The sequence below is a fragment of the Microcaecilia unicolor genome, chromosome 3 (assembly GCF_901765095.1).
Source record: "Microcaecilia unicolor chromosome 3, aMicUni1.1, whole genome shotgun sequence".
NCBI lineage: Eukaryota > Metazoa > Chordata > Amphibia > Gymnophiona > Siphonopidae > Microcaecilia > Microcaecilia unicolor.
The window spans coordinates 52,297,919-52,319,692 of record NC_044033.1 but is presented as its reverse complement, the minus strand read 5'-3'; the positions used below and the strand labels follow the sequence as shown (position 1 = coordinate 52,319,692).

General features: G+C 41.7%; 1 protein-coding gene across 1 annotated transcript in view; it reads left to right on the top strand.

The window, feature by feature from the left end:
- Positions 1–7,530: 7,530 nt before the first annotated feature.
- Positions 7,531–21,774, top strand: part of MALL (mal, T cell differentiation protein like) — a 46,989-nt gene continuing 32,745 nt past the window's right edge. Inside the window, exon 1 of the mRNA XM_030195919.1 lies at positions 7,531–7,719. Within this exon, the coding sequence (XP_030051779.1) occupies positions 7,612–7,719 (108 nt within the window). The 5' untranslated portion in view covers positions 7,531–7,611. The remainder of the gene's footprint in view (positions 7,720–21,774) is intronic.

The following is a 21,774-nucleotide window of genomic DNA, read 5'->3' as shown; positions in this document are numbered from 1 at the left end:
TACATAGGGTGGCTGACTATACACCCATGATGCACTTGGACTAGCTTGCTACACATACTGTAATTTAGATCAGTTCCTTAAGTTTTGTTGGTAACACGCTACGTACAAAACAGACCCCCCAAGTGTTTTGATAGATAGCTGAAGCTAAGGACTGTTTATATCTGAAGTTTTGAATTCAATATTGCACAAGGAAGGGATTCCCTCCCCCCCCCCCCCCCCCCCCCAATGATTGTCTCACTTTTAAATGTAGTGCACCCTCTGGTTTCTGTTTTTTGTGTATATACATATTAGTACTCACAACATCAATATGAGTAATTGTGTTGTGTATACATAAAACAGGTAATATATAACATTCTTCTAGGACACACTGCAGCTGAAAGTGAATACATTTAGCAGAGTCAGTAATTTATGACAACCCCTTCCCTTATAAACCTATGTTTACAAAAACTTTTTAAATACTTAAAGTAGTAAAGTAGTTCATTGAAAAAGAAGGTAGGAAAGTAGTGGAAATAGCATTCTTCCAGCGTAAACCTTTGGGTGTATTATGGAATCAGAGAAGAGGTATCCACAGTAAACATTCTGTTATTTTCTCTGGGCAAGGGACTCAGGTCCAAATGCATCAACCAAACGTTAAAAAAATCTAAAACGTAAAAGTCCTTACTGAAGTTGAAAAAACGAAGAATGCACTAAAAAAACAAGTCGCACATGTTCGGTGCGGTATTCTAAAGTCGAATGCATTAAAGAAGTGTAATCCCCGTCGTTAATCTGCCCGTAAAGCATGCGCAGAGCAGCCAAGCATTATGCTGGCTGCTCTGCACATGCCAAAAAACGTCAAAAAAACCCCAAAACGTCTTTTACCGACATCCTTGCCCGCCTGCCTGAGGTTGCCGCTGCTCCCCGCTCGTCAGGAGCGTCTTTTACTGCCTCGCCCCCCCCCTGTCCGAGGTTGCCGCTGCTCCCCCCTGCATCAAAATCACAAGTTAAGGCAGCCCGGCCACCCTCCTCCCTCCCTCGACAGCTCCCGCCATCCTCCGCACCGTGGCCCGCCCCTGCCGCCCCCCCTGAGGTCATCGCCGCCGCTCCACCCCTCCACCAGCCCCCCCTCCATCTTACCGGGCCTGTGCAGCGCCTCACCTCTGTGTGAAGGCGCTGCACGGGCAAGAACAGCTGATCGGCGATCAGTGATGCCTCCTCCGACATCCCTCCGTTCTTCCTGGGCCCGCCCTCCTCTGACGTGTTACCTAATTAGGTTACTTACATCAGAGGAGGGTGGGCCCAGGAAGAACGCTGCCATAGAGCATAGCGGGAGCCCCATTTGCAGCCTGAGACCCTGAAGAAGCAGCGAAACGCTGGCCATCGTCGGCTCAGGGCAGCAAGTGGAGGGACGCATAGCGGAGAGCAGCATCCAGTAAAACACTACTCGATTAAAGATAAGTAGTGCAATCGGATAGTGTGTTTAAGCTACAGTGTTCTAAGCACAGATAAGTATGTGTTTTGGTGTATTATAAAAGAACAAAAAATAAATATAAAAAAACAAGATGTGTATTTACCACAATTACCACAGGCACGTAAAGTTTTTAGATCTGTGGTATCGGGGTTTTTTTGGCCTATGATGAAGAAAGGACCGTTTGATCCACTATAGCTCCGTGAGATCAAGTTTTGGTCTCGGAGCTCTTTGAGGCTTTTTCCCCTGAACATTGAGCCATTTTGAACTGTGTGGAATTTGTTGTTCATTTTGAGATTTTGTATATGTCCATACCATGTGATTAGTTTTTTAGTGAAATATGACAGAAGCCACTGAGGTAACCATAGGTGGGGGAAGGAGTGATACAATCCCCAGTTAAGCACCAAAGTTATTTAGATCTTGGGCAAGTACTTAACCCTCCATTGCCTCAGGTACAAACTTAGATTGTGAGCCCTCCTGGGACAGAGAAATATCCAGAGTACCTGAATGTAACTCACCTTGAGCTACTGCTGAAAAAGATGTGAGCAAAATCTAAAAAAATAATAATAGGTGTTCATAAGTGGTGGTCATCTGAGCCCTGTTACAGTGAGAGGTACTAACTTGGCTAAATACCAGGAAATGCTCTATGCAGCTTTGGCCGTTTGATATCTTTGCCCGGTTACTCACAGGGATCATGGAAGGTGTAATTCTGAAAGGTGGAGGGGCAAATAGGCTACCAAGCCCATAGTAAGCTGGAGCCCTGGACAGAAGCTGTGAGGTCTCCTGGGAGGGGTAGTAGGCAGGAGCCCCAAACAGAAACAGAAGCCCTCTGAGTTAGTGGTGCAGTCAGCTGTGACAGGGTGGGACAGAGCCTACATGAGCAGCAGCAACAGAGGAAATCCTCCAGAGGGGAAAGAAAGGTGAAGCAGCCAGATACAGCTTGCAGACAGACACCAGAAGCTAACCTGGACCTTGGCAGCCCGTTGGCTGCCACCTAAGATATTTTTGGAAAAGTATTTAATCTCCCTCAACATCTACTCCTAAATGTGAAAGAACCAATCTCCTGTAGTTAAAAATAGATGTGTCTGTGGGTAGCTTTTCCCTTAGGCTATTTTCAAAGTAAAAGTTACATGCACATGTGCTTTTCAATTTGCTGCAAGGTCTGTGGGAAGATTATCTCTTAAAATTACAGAGATGTTATAGTGTGTATGCTTCTAGCCAGCAATTTTTCTCAGTCCACAGGTGTTTTAACAACTTTTGAATAGTTTTGTGTCATCTTCAAATTTAATCACTTCACTTGTTCCGATTTCCAGAACATTTATAAATAAGTTAAATAGCATCAGTCCCAGTACAGATCCCTGCAAAACTCCACTATTCACCCTCCATTGAATAGTTGAAAATGGCAAAAGAGATAAGTGATCCTCATAATATCATTACATGAAACTGAATGAGTTTTGAGGGTTATAATAATAAACAGAGGAGGTTTTTCAGCTAGTGATGATTGGATAGTGCTCCCTTAGGTTGAGACCAACAAAGGAGTGCCTATCTGTGTTTGAGACTTTTCCTCCAAACTATTCTGTTACACCACATTATGAGCTTCTACAACAGAGATCGACAGGGCCGTGCCTAGGGTCTCTGCCGCCCCCCTGCAGACTATCAGTTGGCGTGCGCGCATTCCGATTCCCCGGCACTTTAAATTTACCTCTCTCCGCCTCCGACGTCTGCACAGCGTCAGTGAAAGCGCTGCCTGTCTGACGTCGCTCCACCAGCCTTCCCTTTGCTCGTTCATTCCCTCTGTGTCCCGCCTTCTTCTGATGTCATTTCCTTGAGGGCGGGACAGAGGGAACGAGCGAAGGGAAGGCTGGTGGAGAGACGTCAGACAGGCAGTGCTTTCACTGACGCTGCGCAGACGTCGGAGGCGGAGCGAGGTAAATTTAAAGCGCTGGGGAATCGGGGATGGAGCGGAGGAGTAAGGTTTTTAAAAAAAATACAACTACAGCGCGGCGCCCTTGATGGCAGGCGCCCCCCTGCGGCGCTTACCGCGCTTACCGTGTTGGCACGGCCCTGGAGATCGATATATGTGATCAGTTGCTGACTAACAAGGTGATACTCTATCAGCTCTAGATTTATTTATAGAAGTTACTGTAATATTTATTCAGTCATTGTTGGAATAATTGAAATCCCCATTATTACACTGTTGCCCAATTTGTCAGCTTTCCTAATTTCTGTAAATATTTGTTCAACTGTCTGTTCATTCTGTCCTGTCGGACGGTAGTACAACTCTACCAGAAAACTCCTTCCCTTCACTCATGGAATTTCTATCCTCAAGGCTTCCAAGCTGCTATCTGTTTCATGTACAATGTTTATTTTGTTTGACTCAGTTCCATACTTGCTGCCATGTTGGCTTTGCACATAATACCTGCAGCTCTCATACAGCCTGGTATCCCCTTTCAGTTTCACTTCTTATTGGCATGGGTGGGGGACAGCATCCACTGGGGGATTATAGAGAGGTCAAGCCTTAATCTCTCCAGTGGTCAGCTGGTCAGTCAGTTCACCTTTTTGTAACTTAAACATGATTGAAACAAGTCTAGACAAACACGTTTTTTTTTTTGCCTTGGATGTTGCTTCCTGTTCCATATCGTTGAAAGACATCCTAATTTTGGGTATGCCCTAGTCCCACCCAAAACATGCCTCCAACATGCCCCCTTATTATTTGAACAAGCTGCAGTGAAAAAGTCCTGTTTTTGCTTTCCGAAAATCACGATTTAGACATTTTTGGCAGATGAACTTTTCTTTGGCCATTTTACTTGCTATCAACCTCGAGGTGCCTTCCCCTCCCCTTCTGAGATACACTCATAGCATCTGATATGAACATGATATAAATTATGCATACTAGTTCTTGATCTGTCCTTGCTATTGTCAGGTCACAGACTGTAGAAGTCTTCATAGCACTCTTCTGACTTTCCAACCGCTGGAGTTACCATCAAAGCTCCTCACTCCACCCCATCCAAATCTGTCTTTTCTTAAGTGGGGCACAAACCATAGAAGTCTACCCTGTTTTGCCATATTTGGGATTCAGACTGTAGAAATCCTCCCAGCACTTTTTTTTGTTACATTTGTACCCTGCGCTTTCCCACTCATGGCAGGCTCAATGCGGCTTACATGGGGCAATGGAGGGTTAAGTGACTTGCCCAGAGTCACAAGGAGCTGCCTGTGCCTGAAGTGAGAATCAAACTCAGTTCCTCAGGACCAAAGTCCACCACCCTAACCACTAGGCCACTCCTCCACTTGCCTTACTTCCTAATTAACAGAATTGCTGTCTAAGTACTGAAAGTTTTATTTTGATTCTCTTTCCACGTAAGGATCCCTCGTGTTTATCCCACACATTTTGAATTCCAACACTGCTTCACCACCTCCCTTGGGAGGACATTCCAGGTATCCACCACCCTCTCTGTGAAAAAGTACTTCCTAATATTACTCTAAGACTTCCACCCTGTAATCTCAATTCATTTCCTCTAGTTCTGGAAAAGATTTGTATGTAAATTAATACCTTCCAGAATTTAAACATCTGTATAATATCTCCCTATCCCTTATTTCCTATATATAGTCAGGTCCTCAAGTCTCTTCTTGGATGTGTTTTGGTGCACACCCGATAACATTTGTCTGGACCGCTTCAAGTCTTTTGATATCCTTAGCTAGCTATGGCCTCCAAAACTGAACACAGTGCTCCAAGTGGGGTCTCACCAATGACTTGTACAGGGGCATTAACACCTCTTTTCTTCTGCTAGTTATACCTCTCTCTATGCAGCTCAGCATCCTTCTGGCTATGGCCATAAGAAGATAAGAACTTAAGATCAGCTATACTGGGTCCATCCAGCCCAGTATCCTGACTCCAACAGTGTCCAATCCAAGTCATAAGTACCTGGCAGAAACCCAAATAATAGTGACATTCCATGCTACCAATCCCAGGGCAAGCAGTGGCTTCCCCATGTCCATCTCAATAACAGCCTATAGACATTTCCTCCATGAACTCGTCCAAACTTTTTTAAAACCCAGCTACAACAACCCATTACCATATCCTCCAGCAATGAGTTCCAGAGCATAACTATTTGTTGAGTGAAAAAATATTTCCTCCTATTTGTTTTAAAAGTATTTCCATGCAATTTCGTTGAGTGTCCCCTAGTCTTTGTACTTTTTGAACGAGTGGAAAATCGATTCACTTTTACCCATTCTACACCACTCAGGAGTTTGTAGACCTCAATCACCTTGTCACATTTTTTTGCCACTTTGGGAGCCTCAGACACTATCACCATAAGGTCTCTCTATCTCTTGAACTCTTCTTATCAGTCTCTCACCCCCTATCTTGTATATCTCCTTTGGATTTCTACACATCAAGTGCATCACTCTGTACTTCTTTGTATTCAAATTTAACTACCAGACCTTAGACCAGTGGTGTTCCTAGGGGGGCTGACACCCGGGGCGGATCGCCGATCTACCCCACCCCCCGGGTGCAGCAACCCCCCCCCCCCCGGTGAAAGGACACCCCCAGCGAAAGAACCCCCCAGGTGCATGCCGCTGGGGGGGGGGGGGGTGCTGTGCGCCTGTCCGTTTCGGTCGTTTCCATACTCCCTCTGCCCCGGAACAGGAAGTAACCTGTTCCGGGTCAGAGGGAGCACAGAACGAACGTAGCGGACAAGTGCGCGGCACCCCCCCCAGCGGCGTGCACCCAGGGCGGACCGCACCCACTGCCCCCCCTTAGTATGCCACTGCCTTAGACCATTCTTCTAATTCTTGTAGATGCCTTCTCATGTTTTCTATTCCCTCAGTAGTGTCCACTGTATTGGATATTTTTGTGTGATCTGCAAAAAGACAAACCTTTCCTTCTCATTCTTCGGCAACTTGCTGACAAATATATTAAATAGAATCGGTCCCAGTACTGATCTCTGAGACACTCTGGGGTCCTTTTACTAAGGCACGCTGAAAAATGGCTTACGGTAGTGTAGGCGCAGGTTTTGGGTGCGCGCCGATGCATTTTTTAGTGCGCCTGTAAAATAGGCCTTTTTTTGCCGAAAATGGACGTGCGGCAAAATCAAAATTGCCACGCATCCATTTTGGGTCTAAGACCTTACCGCCAGCCATTGACCTAGCGGTAAAGACTCACGTGGTAACCGGGCGGTAATGACCTACGCGCGTCAAATGCCACTTGGCATGCATCTATTATGTGCGGCTGAAAATAATATTTTTCAGATGCGCGTATCGGACAGTTAATATCAAGAGCCACACAGTAGCTGGGCGGTAACTCCATTTTGGCATACTTTGGGCGCACGTAGATGCTTACGCGGCTTCATAAAAGGGCCCCTGTATTACTTTCTCGTTCTCCAAGTAAACCCCATTCACCACCACCCTCTGTTGTCTGTCAGTCAGCCACTTTCCAATTCAGTTCACCGTGGGTCCTAACTTCAGCACACTCAGCTTATGCAGGAGCCTCCTGTCAGGAACCATATGAAAGGCTTTGCTGAAATCCAAGTAGCACCCATCCTTTATCCAGTTCTCTGGTCATCCAGTCAAAGAAATCAATCAGATTCATTTGGCACATTTTTCCTTTGGTAAAACCAATGTTTAGCCTCAGTCAAAAGTGAGATCACACCCAGGGGATGAAATTGATGAGAATCCAAGATAAATACCTTCATTTCATTTTTTACTCATCTTGAGGCTATCAAAATGAGTTTTCAAGAAAAGCTTTAATAAACCACACTGCTGCTTAGTGTAACTAGAACCTACTTCACATCGATAGAGGAATTTCAGTTTTAAGTCCTGCCAATTGACGTCAAATACCCTTTCTTTCTACACTTGAGATAGAGGAAAGACTACATGTATTGTTTTGGGGATATTCTATTTTTTCTAATAAAATTCTTTTAGTATTTGCACTGCAGTATAGAAGATCACACAAGCTAAGTTAATCATTGCTGGAGTGAAATGATTTCATCATCACCCCAAACAGCAGCAGCTCTAGGGCTGGACACACCTGTCAAACTGAAGTAGGTTTTTCAGGTTCTATCCATGTAGGTGTGTCCATATAATATTTTAAACTTTGCTGCATACTACAGTAGCTGCTCAGACATTGGAGACTAAGTAGTGGGAACATTTGCAGGTTAGAAAGAGGGAAAATGGGAACACAAGGAATCCAAATCCCCGGCTCCTTTGAAGTACCCGATATACCTTCTGGAATAGACATTTTGCGGAAGTTACCATATGCTTTTATTTTACCAGAAGTGGTAAGTACAATATATTTTCTGCAGAAATCAGGATATCATTTACAACTTTGATCCTAGAACTTCAAAACAGTAAAAATGAAAGTATAACTGATATGCATAAGTAATTGAAACTGTGTGCTGCTGGAGATGTTTATTCAATGAATTTTCATCAATTCTGTTCCTTAGGTGTTTATTCTTTAATTATTTAACTATATCCAAAGTAAGGGGATCTACAATGAAAAGCATGAAAATATCTAAATTATTAAGAGGAAAAGGCCTGGAGAAGCCCCCAGCAAACACACAGTTGTTAGGGGCTGGACTTCTTCATCATTACTACTACTACTACTATTTAGCCTTTCTATAGCGCTACAAGGCGTACGCAGCGCTGCACAAACATAGAAGAAAGACAGTCCCTGCTCAAAGAGCTTACAATCTAATAGACAAAAAATAAATAAAGTAAGCAAATCTAATCAATTAATGTGAACGGGAAGGGAGCGAGGAGGGTAGGTGGAGGCGAGTAGTTACAAGTGGTTACGAGTCAAAAGCAATGTTAAAGAGGTGGGCTTTCAGTCTAGATTTAAAGGTGGCCAAGGATGGGGCAAGACGTAGGGGCCCATCAGCCCAAAACATCTATATCTGATTTAAATGTTGTTCTTTCTTTTTTATTTTTTCATTTCATCTCACTTGAAAATTGAAAAACACTGGATTGTACTTATCTTTATCCGGTATTGTATCGTGCGGATTCTTCTAACACGTCGGCCACGACCAACGATGGCCACCGTTTCGTGGACCTGCTTCAGGGTCTGTGGTCCGCGTGTTACCTCTGCTTCGATACTCATTCAAAGGACTAGGGAAAAATTCTTTAATTATTTAACACATTCCAGAATGTCTACTACTGGTAATGTATTCCACCAAGTCTAGCAAAGATTTTGGTGCCCTTGCATTTCTCTTGTACTATGGGTGGAGTTATTCGCATATGCAACCTAGATAACGTATTTTAAATATTAGGTGGAAAAAGAAATATCGTGTGTCTGAAATATCAAGAAGGTCATTTTAGAAGCCTTTCAGCACAATTCTATGTGTAAATGATACACATGTAAATGCCACTGTTAGACTGCATTGATTTACGTGGAGAATTGCCATGGGACATGCAAAATTCAAAGTGGGAATGTTCTGGACAGACTGAGAGCAGGTCAAAAAAATCTACGTGAATTTCTCCTTTTACACATATGTATGAAAATATTTTGTTGTCTGCATTTACACCTGCCCGGTGGCATGCATAAGTATTAGCTATCTGCTTGTTTGGACCTGGGGTCTGCAGCAGTGATCGAGGGAACAATTGTACTTACCTCTGTGGTGTCTAACAGCACCTCAAAATTTATTAACAATGATTTCATTAGGCTCCTTACTTGGCTCCTATTGTATATATACTTTTGTGAAATCTGGTACTTACACGTGTATTTATGGGCAAGTACATTTCTATGTTGCAAAATAGACACTTATGTCCTGTAAAGCTTCAAGCAATGACACTCTTTTAATGACTGCTTCTTTATAGAACTGATGTTTCTACTTTACATGTTGGCAAATACATGTCTATTTGCCAGTGTCCTTAGGTGTATTTTTTGCAAAGGTTCCTCAAACTGCAGACATCCGATTCAAATGGGGCTTATAGTATTGCATTTTGGTGTTCACTGGGAGTGCTGATTTTGCTTTCTTAGGGTCCCTTTTACTAAACTGCAGTAAACCAAATTGACACTACTGCCGGGCTAGCGCAGGCGCCCAGTGGTAATTTTGAAGTTGGTGTGTGCTGTTTCCCATGGTAGAAAATATATGTCTATTTTCTACCTTGGGGGGTGTTCCTGGTGGTAATCGGCAGCATGGTCACATTGGCGCATGCTACCTGATTACTGCACAAGTAGTAGAGTGGAAAGGGTAGACGTGAAGCGTCTGTTTACTCTTTCCAAAAATACTAGGACTAGGGGGCATTCAATGAAGCTACAAAGTAGTAAATTTAAAATGAATCAGAGAAAAACTTTTCTTCAATCAGCGTGTAATTAAACTCTGGAATTTGTTGCCAAAGAATGTGGTAAAGGCGGTTAGCTTAGCAGGGTTTAAAAAGGATTGGACGGTTTCCTAAAGGAAAAGTCCATAGACCATTATTAAAATGGACTTAGGGGAAATCCACTGCGTATTTCTGGGATAAGCAGCATAAAATGTTTTGTACTTTTTGGGGATCTTGCCAGGTATTTGTGACCTGGATTGGCCACTGTTGGAAACAGGATACTGGGCTTGATGGGCCTTTGGTCTGTCCCAGTATGGCAATACTTATGTACTGCTAGGTCAATGAGTGGTGGTAAGGGCTCAGGCAGTTAAAAGTTAATTTTAGCGTCGTCCATATATCGCCCCACTAAAAAAAGCCCTTTTCCCCAGCTGTGGTAAAAAATGGCTCCGCGCATGCCGAATTTATGCATCCAGACTACCCTAGGCCACATTTTACCACAGCTTAGTAAAAAGGCCCCTTAGCTTTTATACTCAACACTTAGGGTTTCATAAATGTAGAGATGTTGTCTTAGCAGTCAGGTACTTGAAGTCCCAGTTGGGTTCCAAAATTTACCAACTAATACGCCTTGAATTTTGGAAGTCTTACTAATACCGTAGCAAGACAAAGAATGTTGCAGTCACCTGGGGAAATCAGTGAATTTAATGAATGTTTTATTAGGAGATGCTGCTTGTGTTACTTTCCTGCTCTAGTCTCATAAGCCGGTGGTTCTACAGCTGTTCTGCAGATCTTTCTAGATTTATTTTGCCATGCTGATAAAATGACTAAAGCTTTTTATTGCCACACGGTTTATCGGATTCTTTGCATTTCTGTTGTCCTATAAACTGTGTCTATCTTTCTGTCATATTAAGGATAACCACCTGTACTACTAATGGGAAAAACTGTAAATTCACAAGTAGTAGAAAGGCAAAAGCTCCGATGTAAACATGAAACGAGTTCTCATTTGGTGAAGATATTCCTTAAGTAAATGACATAGTTTTGCATTTTGCTATCTTGATAAAATTGTCTTATTATTATCAGCTCCCTGTGTATTGATAAGATAAGTAATGGGGAAGGAATTTTAAAAGCCATTTCTACAGGTAAATCAATGCATTGTAGAAACAGTGATGATAAAAGCTAGAAGGGTGCTCGGGTGCGTAGGGAAAAGAATGGCTAGTAGGAAAAAGGAGGTGATGATGGCCCTGTATAAGACTCTGGTGAGACCTCATCTAGAATATTGTGTACAATTCTGGTGACCACACCTTCAAAAAGATATAAATAGGATGGAGTCGGTCCAGAGGGTGGATACTAAAATGGTCAGTAGTCTTTGTCATAAAGCGTACGGGGACAGACTTAAAGATCTCAATATGTATTCATTGGAAGTGCTTTCAGTTGCTAGGGGCAGGCAGGTCCATGGAGTCCTGCAGAACTAGTTTGTCCCTTGATTTCAAAAACTGTGATACTGAACTAGCTCCCCCCACTGGCAGGAATGTTGGTGGAGGACTCCTGCACAGCTTAGAGGGAACATTGGCCTTGACCTTCAAATATTGGCATGTATCAGAAAAGCTATAATATCAGCAGTAGCATTGAAAGCCTAATGATTAGTGCAGCAGCCTGAGAATCTGGGGAACCAGGTTTAATTCCCACTGCAGCTCCTTGTGACTCTGGGCAAGCCACTTAACCCTCCATTGCCCCAGGTACCTGTATATAATATGTAAGCCACTTTCATTGTAACCACAGAAAGGCGGTATTTCAAATCCCATCACCTTTCTCTTTCCCAACTGAAAAAAGGCATGAATTTTATGTGAAGAATTGTGAGCCTGTGCTGTCCTTGAGTTAAGATTTGTGATCTCTTGATAATATGTGTGCAGCAGAAAAATGCCCGTTTTTTCCCCCTAGTGCCTTTTTATTAATTCTTGAAGTCAGTTTCTTAGTAGCTAAGATGTAGGCTTTAATATTGTTTGGTCAGAATATTTTAGGAGGAGCAGTTGACTGAGAAATTCCAGTGGTTAATAAATCCCAATAAATCAAATTTAATTCCCCTTGCCATGCAGTCTCTACTACTACTACTACTTATCATTTCTATAGCGCTACTAGACATACACAGCGCTGTACACTTGAACATGAAGAAACAGTCCCTGCTTGACAGAGCAAACAGGACAAACAAGAGATAAGGGAATATTAAGGTGAGGATGATACATGTTGAGTCCTGTGCCACTTGTATAATACAAAGCAAATTTATACTGTCATTATGAAAACATCTTGCCTTCTATTTGGGTTCTTGGGTTGATGTGCATTTATGTACACAAACATGTAAGAATCATAAAACCTTCTTCTTCTTTTGCAACAAAAAAGGAAGGGAGAGGCAGGGAGGTCTGTGACCCATCCCAAAATACTGACATTGACTCATAAAACACACTACTCAGGTTTCCCACTCTTTATCTGAATTGCTAATCTCCCACTTTACAACTAGGCCAGGCAGACCTGCTAAGCAAAATATTCTTGTAATTTCTTCCTTTTGACAAATTAGATTAGGCTGGATTAGAACATCAGTTTTTAGTATGGTCACTCCCACATTATGGGACAATATTCTGTCGGACCTAAGATCAGAATCCTCATGAATACAATTTAAATAATCTCCAAGCACACTTTTTCTCTAAGGGGGTCTTTTACTAAGCCGTGGTAGCATTTTTAGCTCATGGTAGAAATCAGCTGGCGGTAAACGCCGAGACACCATAGGAATATAGGCATCTCGGCATTTACTACTGGCTGATTTCTACCGTGAGCTAAAAACGCTACCACGGCTTAGTAAAAGAGTCCCTCACGCATTTAACAATGAATATGATCTATGATACATCATTCTGGAGCAGCAGGTTAGAAGCACCATGAAGATTGCCTGGGGATTGCACATGAGCTGTTTCTATTTTTTGATTTTATTGAACTGTAAACTGCTTAGGCATTATTATGATGATGGATGGCATATCAAATAACTCCCTATCTGTTTGATGGTCAGTTTGAAAGCCCAATTTAATGAACTTTCTGAAGATTAATCGCATTACTGTGAAGTTATTAAACTTATCAACTATAATAAACTGTGTTCTATAAGAAACTTTGGTTCAATATTTTACAGCAAGGCAATAGTAGTTTAAATAATTATACTTCCAGCTTACTTATTCTACTCCATCTGTGTATAAATCTAGTTAGGTTGGGATGCAATGGAAATATAGTACAAAAAAAAATAATAATAATTTGCTGGATGAACTAAAAGGCATGATGATTAAAGGAGAAAAGAATCCCACAATTAAAGAACAGAATAACATAGGATGTGGCATGATGGGTCAGACCAAAGGATCTCTGAGCCCAGCGTCCTGTCTCTGATAGTGGTCAATCTGGGTGACAAGTTGCCAAAAGGATCCCAAAGAGTAGATCCAATCCTTTCTCTATACTTGCAGAGAGAGGCAGTGACTTTCCCATGCCTTTCATGGCTAATCATGGCTTATGGACTTTTCCAAACCCGTTTAAATCCTCAGTTATTCTAAATGCCAGGAGTGAAGGCGAAGTAGTAAATTTAAAATGAATCAGAGAAAATCTTTCTTCACTCAACGTGTAATTAAACTTTGGAATTCATTGCCAGAGAATGTGGTAAAGGCGGTTAGCTTAGCAGAGTTTAAAAAAAGGTTTGGACGGCTTCCAAAAGGAAAAGTCCATAGACCGTTATTAAATTGGACTTGGGGAAAATCCACTATTTCTGGGATAAGCAGTATAAAATGTTTTGTACTTTTTTGAGATCTTAAAAGGTGTTTGTGACCTGGATTGGCCACTGTTGGAAACAGGATGCTGGGCTTGATGGACCTTTGGTCTGTCCCAGTATGGCAATACTTATGTAGGCTAATATCTAGATCAGCAGGCTGAGAACCAGAGAAGCTAGGGTTCAACCTGATTGATGCTACTTTTGATCTTGGGCAAGCCACTTGACCCTCCATTGCCTCAGTTACAAACTAACTCCCCTGTTTACTAACACCTGCTGTCCCTGAATGTAACTCACTTTGAACTAGCACTGAAAAGACATGACCTAAATCCAAATCCCTACTCTTTCCCATTGGCCAAATTCCCTGTGTGTTGAGTGAAAAAAAATATTTTCTCCAGTTTGTTTGAAATTTGCTACTTGTTAATTTAATTTGGGTACTTTATTGTCTATTTCACCATTGCAGTTCAAGGTGGATTACAAATCATTTGGTTAAAATAAGCATATTAAAGCAGTACAATCATTTCTAACAAAATATCTAAACAATTCCATTAAACATATAAAAGAAAAATATAGGGGCCCTTTTACAAAGGCACAGGAGGGCTAACATGTGGGTAGCATGTGCCCAATTGGCACTACCACCAGAGTAGCACGTGTGCACGGAGGTAATTCTGAATTTGGTGCACACCGAATCCCACGGTAGAAAATAATTTTCTATTTTCTACCATAGGGGTGTTCTCAGCAGTAACCTTCCCTTGACAATTCTCACCACCCACCCCCTTACCCTAAACCATCCATATCCCTTGCTTACGCAGCCTTCCTGTTTCCCTCATTCACATAAGTGCATAAGTATTGCCATACTGGGACAGACCAAAGGTCCATCGAGTCCAGCATCCTGTTTCTAACAGTGGCCAATCCAGGTCACAAATATCTGGCAAGATCCCAAAAAAGTGCAATACATTTTATGCTGCTTATCTCAGAACTAAGCAGTGGATTTTCCCCAAGTCCATTTTAATAATGGTCTATGGATTTTTCCTTTAGAAAGCTGTCCAAACCTTTTTTAAACCCTGCTAAATGGCTGTTCTTATGTTCTAACTTGCACGGAGCAGCAGATGCAACCTTGGCCACATTTATAAAACTAAGGAACAAACTCCATTTAGGAAGGTAGCATGAGGAGTGAAGGTGGAGGGGGCAATGGGCCAGGTGCAGTTTAGGGGTGTGAGTTGGGAGGAGTGGTTGTAGTGCATAGGGAGGCTGGGATGAGTGGACTTGTAAAGTACATGTGTTACTGAGGTGGGAGGTGAGTACATGGATGGACTTTCTGGGGAAGAGGGATATCTGAGTTGTTCTTGCTATTGTGCTGGGTGGAGAGTGTTGTGGAGGATGAACTGACTTTTGGGAGATTGGAAAGGGGGGAAGGAATATTTGGAAGAGGAGAAGGGGGAAAAAAGATCTAGATATTTGTCCTAGTGTACCCAGTTGTGGGCAGTTGGGAGACATGTGTTCTTTTTAAGTTAGATCTGTGTTGGTGGAATTATCCGATGTATTTTGAAGTTTTGTATCTATGCGATACTTCTGTTGGATGTGACTAGGAGTATTTGTGTATGTAAGAGAATATGAAAGAAAACACATCAAGTAAGGCAAATAACATTTAAACATGCAACACAGCACCAAATGCAACAATACAGTAATATATTAAACCTATCCTATATAATAAAAAGCACCTCCAACATTCTGAAGCTGACTCTGTGGCACTGTAGGGTTCGTAAGTCTGTAGTTCAGCATTTCATTGGCTCTCACTGTCCCCGCCCTCATGTCGAGGAAACGGAATGCTGCATAGTTGCCAAGCAAACAAACGTGACGTCACAGGAACGAAGAACCAATCAGACAGAACGGAACTTGGAGGAGGGAAGTGGAATGGATTGAATCTCTAACAAACAATCATATACAGGGAGGTATGATGAACATCAGTGGAGGCAAGTGCACAGAACGGAAGGGAAGACAAACATTTAATCACTTTGTCACTCACACACACACACACACATATATCACACACACACACACACACACACACACACACACACATATATCACACACACACACACACACACACACACACACACACACATATATATCACACACACACACACACACATCACACACACACACTCAGTCACTCTGTGTATCTCTCTCTTACAATGTCTGTAAAACACACTGCCACTCTCAGTCTTTCACATGGGCAACTGTATGTTGCATTCTCACGAGTAAGTTGCTCTTCTGATGTGATTGTTAAACTGATTGAAGGGTATGAACAAGGAAAACTTTTACCACATTGTAACACAGTTTACACAAAAGATATTGTATATAAAGAAATCTTACACATGTAAACAACAATTATATTCAGAATACAACCATGGAAACATTAATGGCAGGAACTCATTACATTGCTAGCGCCCGTTTCATTGCGTTAAGAAACGGGCCTTTTTTACTAGTCAATAATAAACATCAAATATAAATGTATGGTATAGTTAAAAAAAAACTTTTAAACCACATGCCTGTATAGAGGCAGCTACTATGGATAAGTGCTCTATCTATGAATTTTCAATGGCAGTATATAAATAGAGCTGTTGAAAATTCTTACAAACCATCCTTCCACGATCCAGCTACTAATGAGGAGGTGTGGAGGTATTCAGCTTATCTCTGTGGATAGTTGGCAATATTCAACTGCTATTGGTATATCTATGTGGTTTAATTTAGGACAGCCTTTTTGCTATCCTTAATTAAACTGCATAGCTATATTGATAGTGTTTTTTTTAAACTATATTCACCACCACTTGCTCTATGGATAGTGGCACTGAATAGGTATGATTTTTTTTTAAAATGCTGCAGCTGATATAAAAAAAAAATAAAATAAATGCTCACTGTACAGGTTGAATACTGATCCACAAGTTTTTAATTTGAGACACAACATCAAATAGTCATGTAACTCACAAACTTCCTGTGGAAACTTATTCTACAAAATTTATTTATTTTATTTATTAGAATTTATTTACCGCCTTTTAGAAGGAATTCACTCAAGGCAGTGTACAGCAAGAATAAATCAAACATAGGCAATAGACAATTACAGCAGTAAAAATATGCAAATAACAATACAAAGTATGGCATAGTATACTACTAACAATGTCAACACAATATGTAATAAAACATTTTAATAGACAGCGTAGGGTATAAGCAAAGATGGAACATATAGAAAAGTAAGAGGGTCTTTTACGTATACACGCTGGTGTTTTTAGTGCGTGCTAAAAATAGGCATGCGCTAAACACTAAAGATGCCCATTAGAAATACGTATAGGCATCTTTAGCGTTTAGCGCTCACCTATTTTTAGCGTGCACTAAAAACGCCAGCACTATAAACCCCTAAGAGAGTAAGAGCAGTTAGAAAATAAGGTGACTAAATTAAAGAAAGTTGCACATGAGGTCAGAGAGGTGATTAAATATTATCTCAGCTAGGGTAGGAGTAGATAAACATGTCCTGCTGCAGTATGCGCAGCCCGTGTTATTCCTTGTGCATGTGTGTGAGACTAACCAGTGGCGATCCTAGGTCGGCTGCCACCCGGGGCAGATTGCTGCTGCGCACCCCCCCCCCCGGGGTGCAGCGGCGTCTGTCCCCCTAGGGTGCAGCATGACACCCCCCAGCGCAATGACACCCCCTCCCCGGCACATCAAGCCCCCCCCCCCGGGGTGCATTCTTGGCTGCTGGAGGGTGCATAGAGCAGCCACGCGCCTGTCGGCTCCACTGGCTCCCTGCTCTCTGCACCCTCCAGCAGCGTGCACCTGGGGTGGACCGGCCCCACTGCCCCGCCCTTCCTATGCCACTGAGACTAACAAGTTAGTGACTTCTTCCATTAAAGACCTGGTTGAAGAGCCAACCTTTCAACTGCTTCCTGAAGTAGAGATAGTATTTTGTTAAAATGGGCTCAGAGCAGAAAAAAAGATCTATTATGGGTGCACACCAGTTGAGTTTCCTTAACCAATGGCACATTTCATGAACATGCATCAAAAGATACTTAGTTTTCCTGTACTGCTGCTTCAAAGAACCTGTCCAGCTACTAGGCAGGGATGTGTCAGCATTCTCCGCACCCCTGTTCACTTGGAATTCTTTGTCTCAGCATAGCTCAGAAGGCTGTGGCTGGGTGTGAAAGACTGATTCTTTTGTTGGTGTCATCTGTTTTACAGTCATAGGTTGGTCTGAAACCACCCTTTTCAAGTTGCTTCCAGTCACTTTATGTTAGGGAGTCTTTGATAACCAAACTGTGGAATGGCAGAAATAAGTGTATGTGAGTAAATGTGTAGTTTGTGCATGAGACACGTGCTGGCTGTGGAATTCCAAAGCTTTCAGCAATTGTCTCTTAGATTATAAGTAGAGAGGTGTGGTAGCCTTATCATAATCTCCTAGATTATGAAACTGATACCAGGAAACATTTCTTTGCCTCCCTCCTAAAAAAAAACTATTAGTGATACAATTTAACATTTTTGAAATACACTCTGCACAACAGGAAAACATTAAAAAAAAATCAAATTCAGGTTTTCCTTCAATATATAGCCACTCTATGTGGGAAATACATGCAGAACGTGTGTGTGTGTGTGTGTGGGGGGGGGGGGGGGGTAATTATTAGAACAGGATGTTTATATGCGAAGTCTAAAAAAAGGTACCTATTTTATTAAGGCTAATATTATTTTTAAAAAAACTACATACCCAAAATGCAAGTAGGCAACCTGGGCAGAAGCGTGGGGCGTCTCCTTGGAAGAGCATTGCCAGACGGCAACAGGTCATCACTTCATTCCTTTTGTGAAGCATTACAAGCTAGATGCACTGACCAGAGCCCATTGGGACTTTGGTAGAGCTGATATTTGAATTTCAATTTTGTTAAATCTGTGTTTTTTATACTGTTTCATGATAGCCCTATTAGATTCAAACTCCTGTTTTCAATTTTAACTCATGGTCATTTTGCCAGAAAATGTGGTGAAGGCGGTTAGCTTAGCAGAGTTTAAAAAGGGATTGGACGGTTTCCTAAAGGACAAGTCCATAAACCGCTACTAAAAGGACTTGGAAAAAATCCAAAATCCCAGGAATAACATGTATAGAATGTTTGTACGTTTGGGAAGCTTGCCAGGTGCCCTTGGCCTGGATTGGCCGCTGTCGTGGACAAGATGCTGGGCTCGATGGACCCTTGGTCTTTTCCCAGTATGGCATTACTTATGTACTTATGTACTATTGTTATGCTGTTAACAAAATTGTAACTTTTATCTTAAACTGTACCTGCTGTACACCACCTTGGGTGAATCTCTTCATAAAGGAGGTTAATACATCCTAATAAATAAATAAGTACTAGTAACTTCCTCTACAGACAAAAAAAAACAAAACCTTTTTGGACCATCAACCCAGAGACGACCATCTAGTAAGAGCCATATAGTTTAACTATGGCTTCCCTTCTGTACATATCACCATCGCTTCATCAAATTAGATCAACAGTTTCTTTATCATCCAAATATGAAATGTGTTTCAAAGCAAAAAAATTATACTTGAAACTTTAGTATATAAATATTGCCATACTGGGAAAGACCAAAGGTCCGTCAAGCCCAGCATCCTGTTTCCAACAGTGGCAAATGCAGATCACAAATACCTGGCAAGATCCCAAAAAAGTACAAAACATTATCTTAATAAGGAGCAAAGGGAGTACTTGTACTTTGGGTAGGTGTTTTTTTTTTTTAAAATAATAGCGGTTTTTTACAAAGGCGCGGTAGCATTTTTAGTGTGTACTAAACAAGAGAAACACCCATAGGAATATATGGCCATCTCTAGTTAGCGCACCCTTATTTTTAGCACACACTCAAATTGCTAGCGTGCCTTTGTAAAGGGACCCCGTTATTACTTCCTGTGCCTATTTATTGAGATGTTTATGCTATTGATGTATTTTATTGAGGCAAGCTAGTTATTTATTATTTGTTACATTTATAGCCCACATTTTCCCACCTATTTACAGGCACAATGTGGCTTACAAAGTACCGTAAAGGCATTTGCCATTTCGGTTGATAACAAATACAAGTACATAAGTAATGCCACACTGGGAAAAGACCAAGGGTCCATCGAGCCCAGCATCCTGTCCACAACAGCGGCCAATCCAGACCAAGGGCACCTGGCAAGCTTCCCAAACGTACAAACATTCTATACATGCTATTCCTGGAATTGTGGATTTTTCCCCAAGTCCATTTAGTAGCGGTTTATGAACTTGTCCTTTAGGAAACTGTCTAACCCCTTTTTAAACTCTGCCAAGCTAAGCGCCTTCACCATGTTCTCCGGCAACGAATTCGAGTTTAATTACGCGTTGGGTGAAGAAAAATTTTCTCCGATTTGTTTTAAATTTACTACACTGTAGTTTCATCGCATGCCCCCTAGTCCTAGTATTTTCGGAAAGCGTGAACAGGCGCTTCACATCCACCTGTTCCACTCCACTCATTATTTTATATACCTCTATCATGTCTCCCCTCAGCCGTCTCTTCTCCGAGCTGAAAAGCCCTAGCCTTCTTAGTCTTTGTGTTGTGTTGTGGTCAAATGAGGTAGAAGTGATCAGGCGTCATGGGGTCGAGGGAAAAGAGGATAGTAAATTGTCCAGTATGACGTGGGCGCTAACATTTCTGCACCGATTACGTGCAGAAATCAGTGGTTGCCAAACTTTTGTGATCCACGGCGCCCCTAGTATCCATGCAATTTTTCACGGTGACCCTCCCCTCACCACACATTACCTATGTACCTTTATAAAATTGTTTTCCAAGAAACAGCCCAGTAGTGCGCAAATGCCCTTGCACAAGTTTACATCTGCTCCCAAAGAAGTGTAAATGTGTGTGCCTGCACTCTACATACATATCTTGTTTAACTGTACATAGAACTTGCCTTGAGTTTAGTCACCCATCTATTTATCCCAATTGACTCTGTACTACCCATCTTCTTCCTGCGTAGATATATCTGCACTTGGCCTCTGGCTACATAGTAAGATGTCTCATTGTAGTGAAGGAACAACATTAGCATCATATCTATGTTATTCAAATGTTGTAATATGTGCTTATTAGGTGTTTCATTGCTAGTATACTGACATCGTATTATATCTATGTTAATTGAATGTTCTTCCATGTTGTCTATTATGGTACTGTTTGTATTTTACTGACATTTATCATATTTCTGTTATATGGTTGTTCTACGGTGCTGTTAAAGGTGTATATTTATACTATTTCATGTTAGTCCTATTACTAGGTTTCAATTTGCCGTTTCCAAGGTTACCTTATTGATTGTATTTCTGGTTATATTTGATCAGCGTACTGTTGTTACGCTGTTAACAAAATTGCACATTTTCCTTCAGATTTTGTATGAGGCACGGTGAGTAGCACTTGTCAAATTGTGCATATGGCCAATGTACACACACTACTCAATTGAGTAACTAGCCAACTGGCAATAATTGGAATTTATGCGTGCTTCTTTTTAGACCTATTTTAAAAAGAGGAGCACGTAAATTCCACGTGTAGCTGAAAACGGGAAGTGGGCATGGGAGGAGCGTAGGCATGTTGGAGATGTCAATCACATTTACACACGCTGTCACAGAATTCGGGGGAACGCGCGTACATTTAGATGTGGGTATTTATACCAGGCTTTCAGTGGCGTAAATGGCTGCAACTAAATGTACGCACGTTCTCCCAGTCTATGTGCTATTCTGTAAATTGCATCTTGCTGGAGACGCAGTTTATAAAACAGCACTATGCACGTTATTCCAATGTGCCTACATTTAACACACCTTAAATAGAATTTGGCCCTTTATGTCAAGCTGTATCTGCTTTGTGCCACCTTGGGTAAATCTCTTCATACAGGCGGTAAATAAATAAATATGTACCTGCATATATTATAATATAAGTATGCATATAGCTAGTTTGTCTCTGCTCTGCCAAAGTCTGCCTCCATGAATGCTTATGTGATCTCCTTAAAAGTAAGTGCGTATGTGATTACACAATTTTCTAAAAGCCTTTTTCTTCATATAAAACAAGCTTTACACACAGAAAAAGCTTTATAAAATTAATGCTTTTAAACCATATCACTTCACAGTAGTGAGGAGGTGTAAAGCATTCCACTACAGCATCTCCGTCTGGTGTGGTTGCGATGGTTCTACCGAAATCTACATAAGGCAGTGAACCCAAGATGGCAGCGTAGATTGTACTTTGAATTTTAGTGGAATAGTTCCATAGTCTC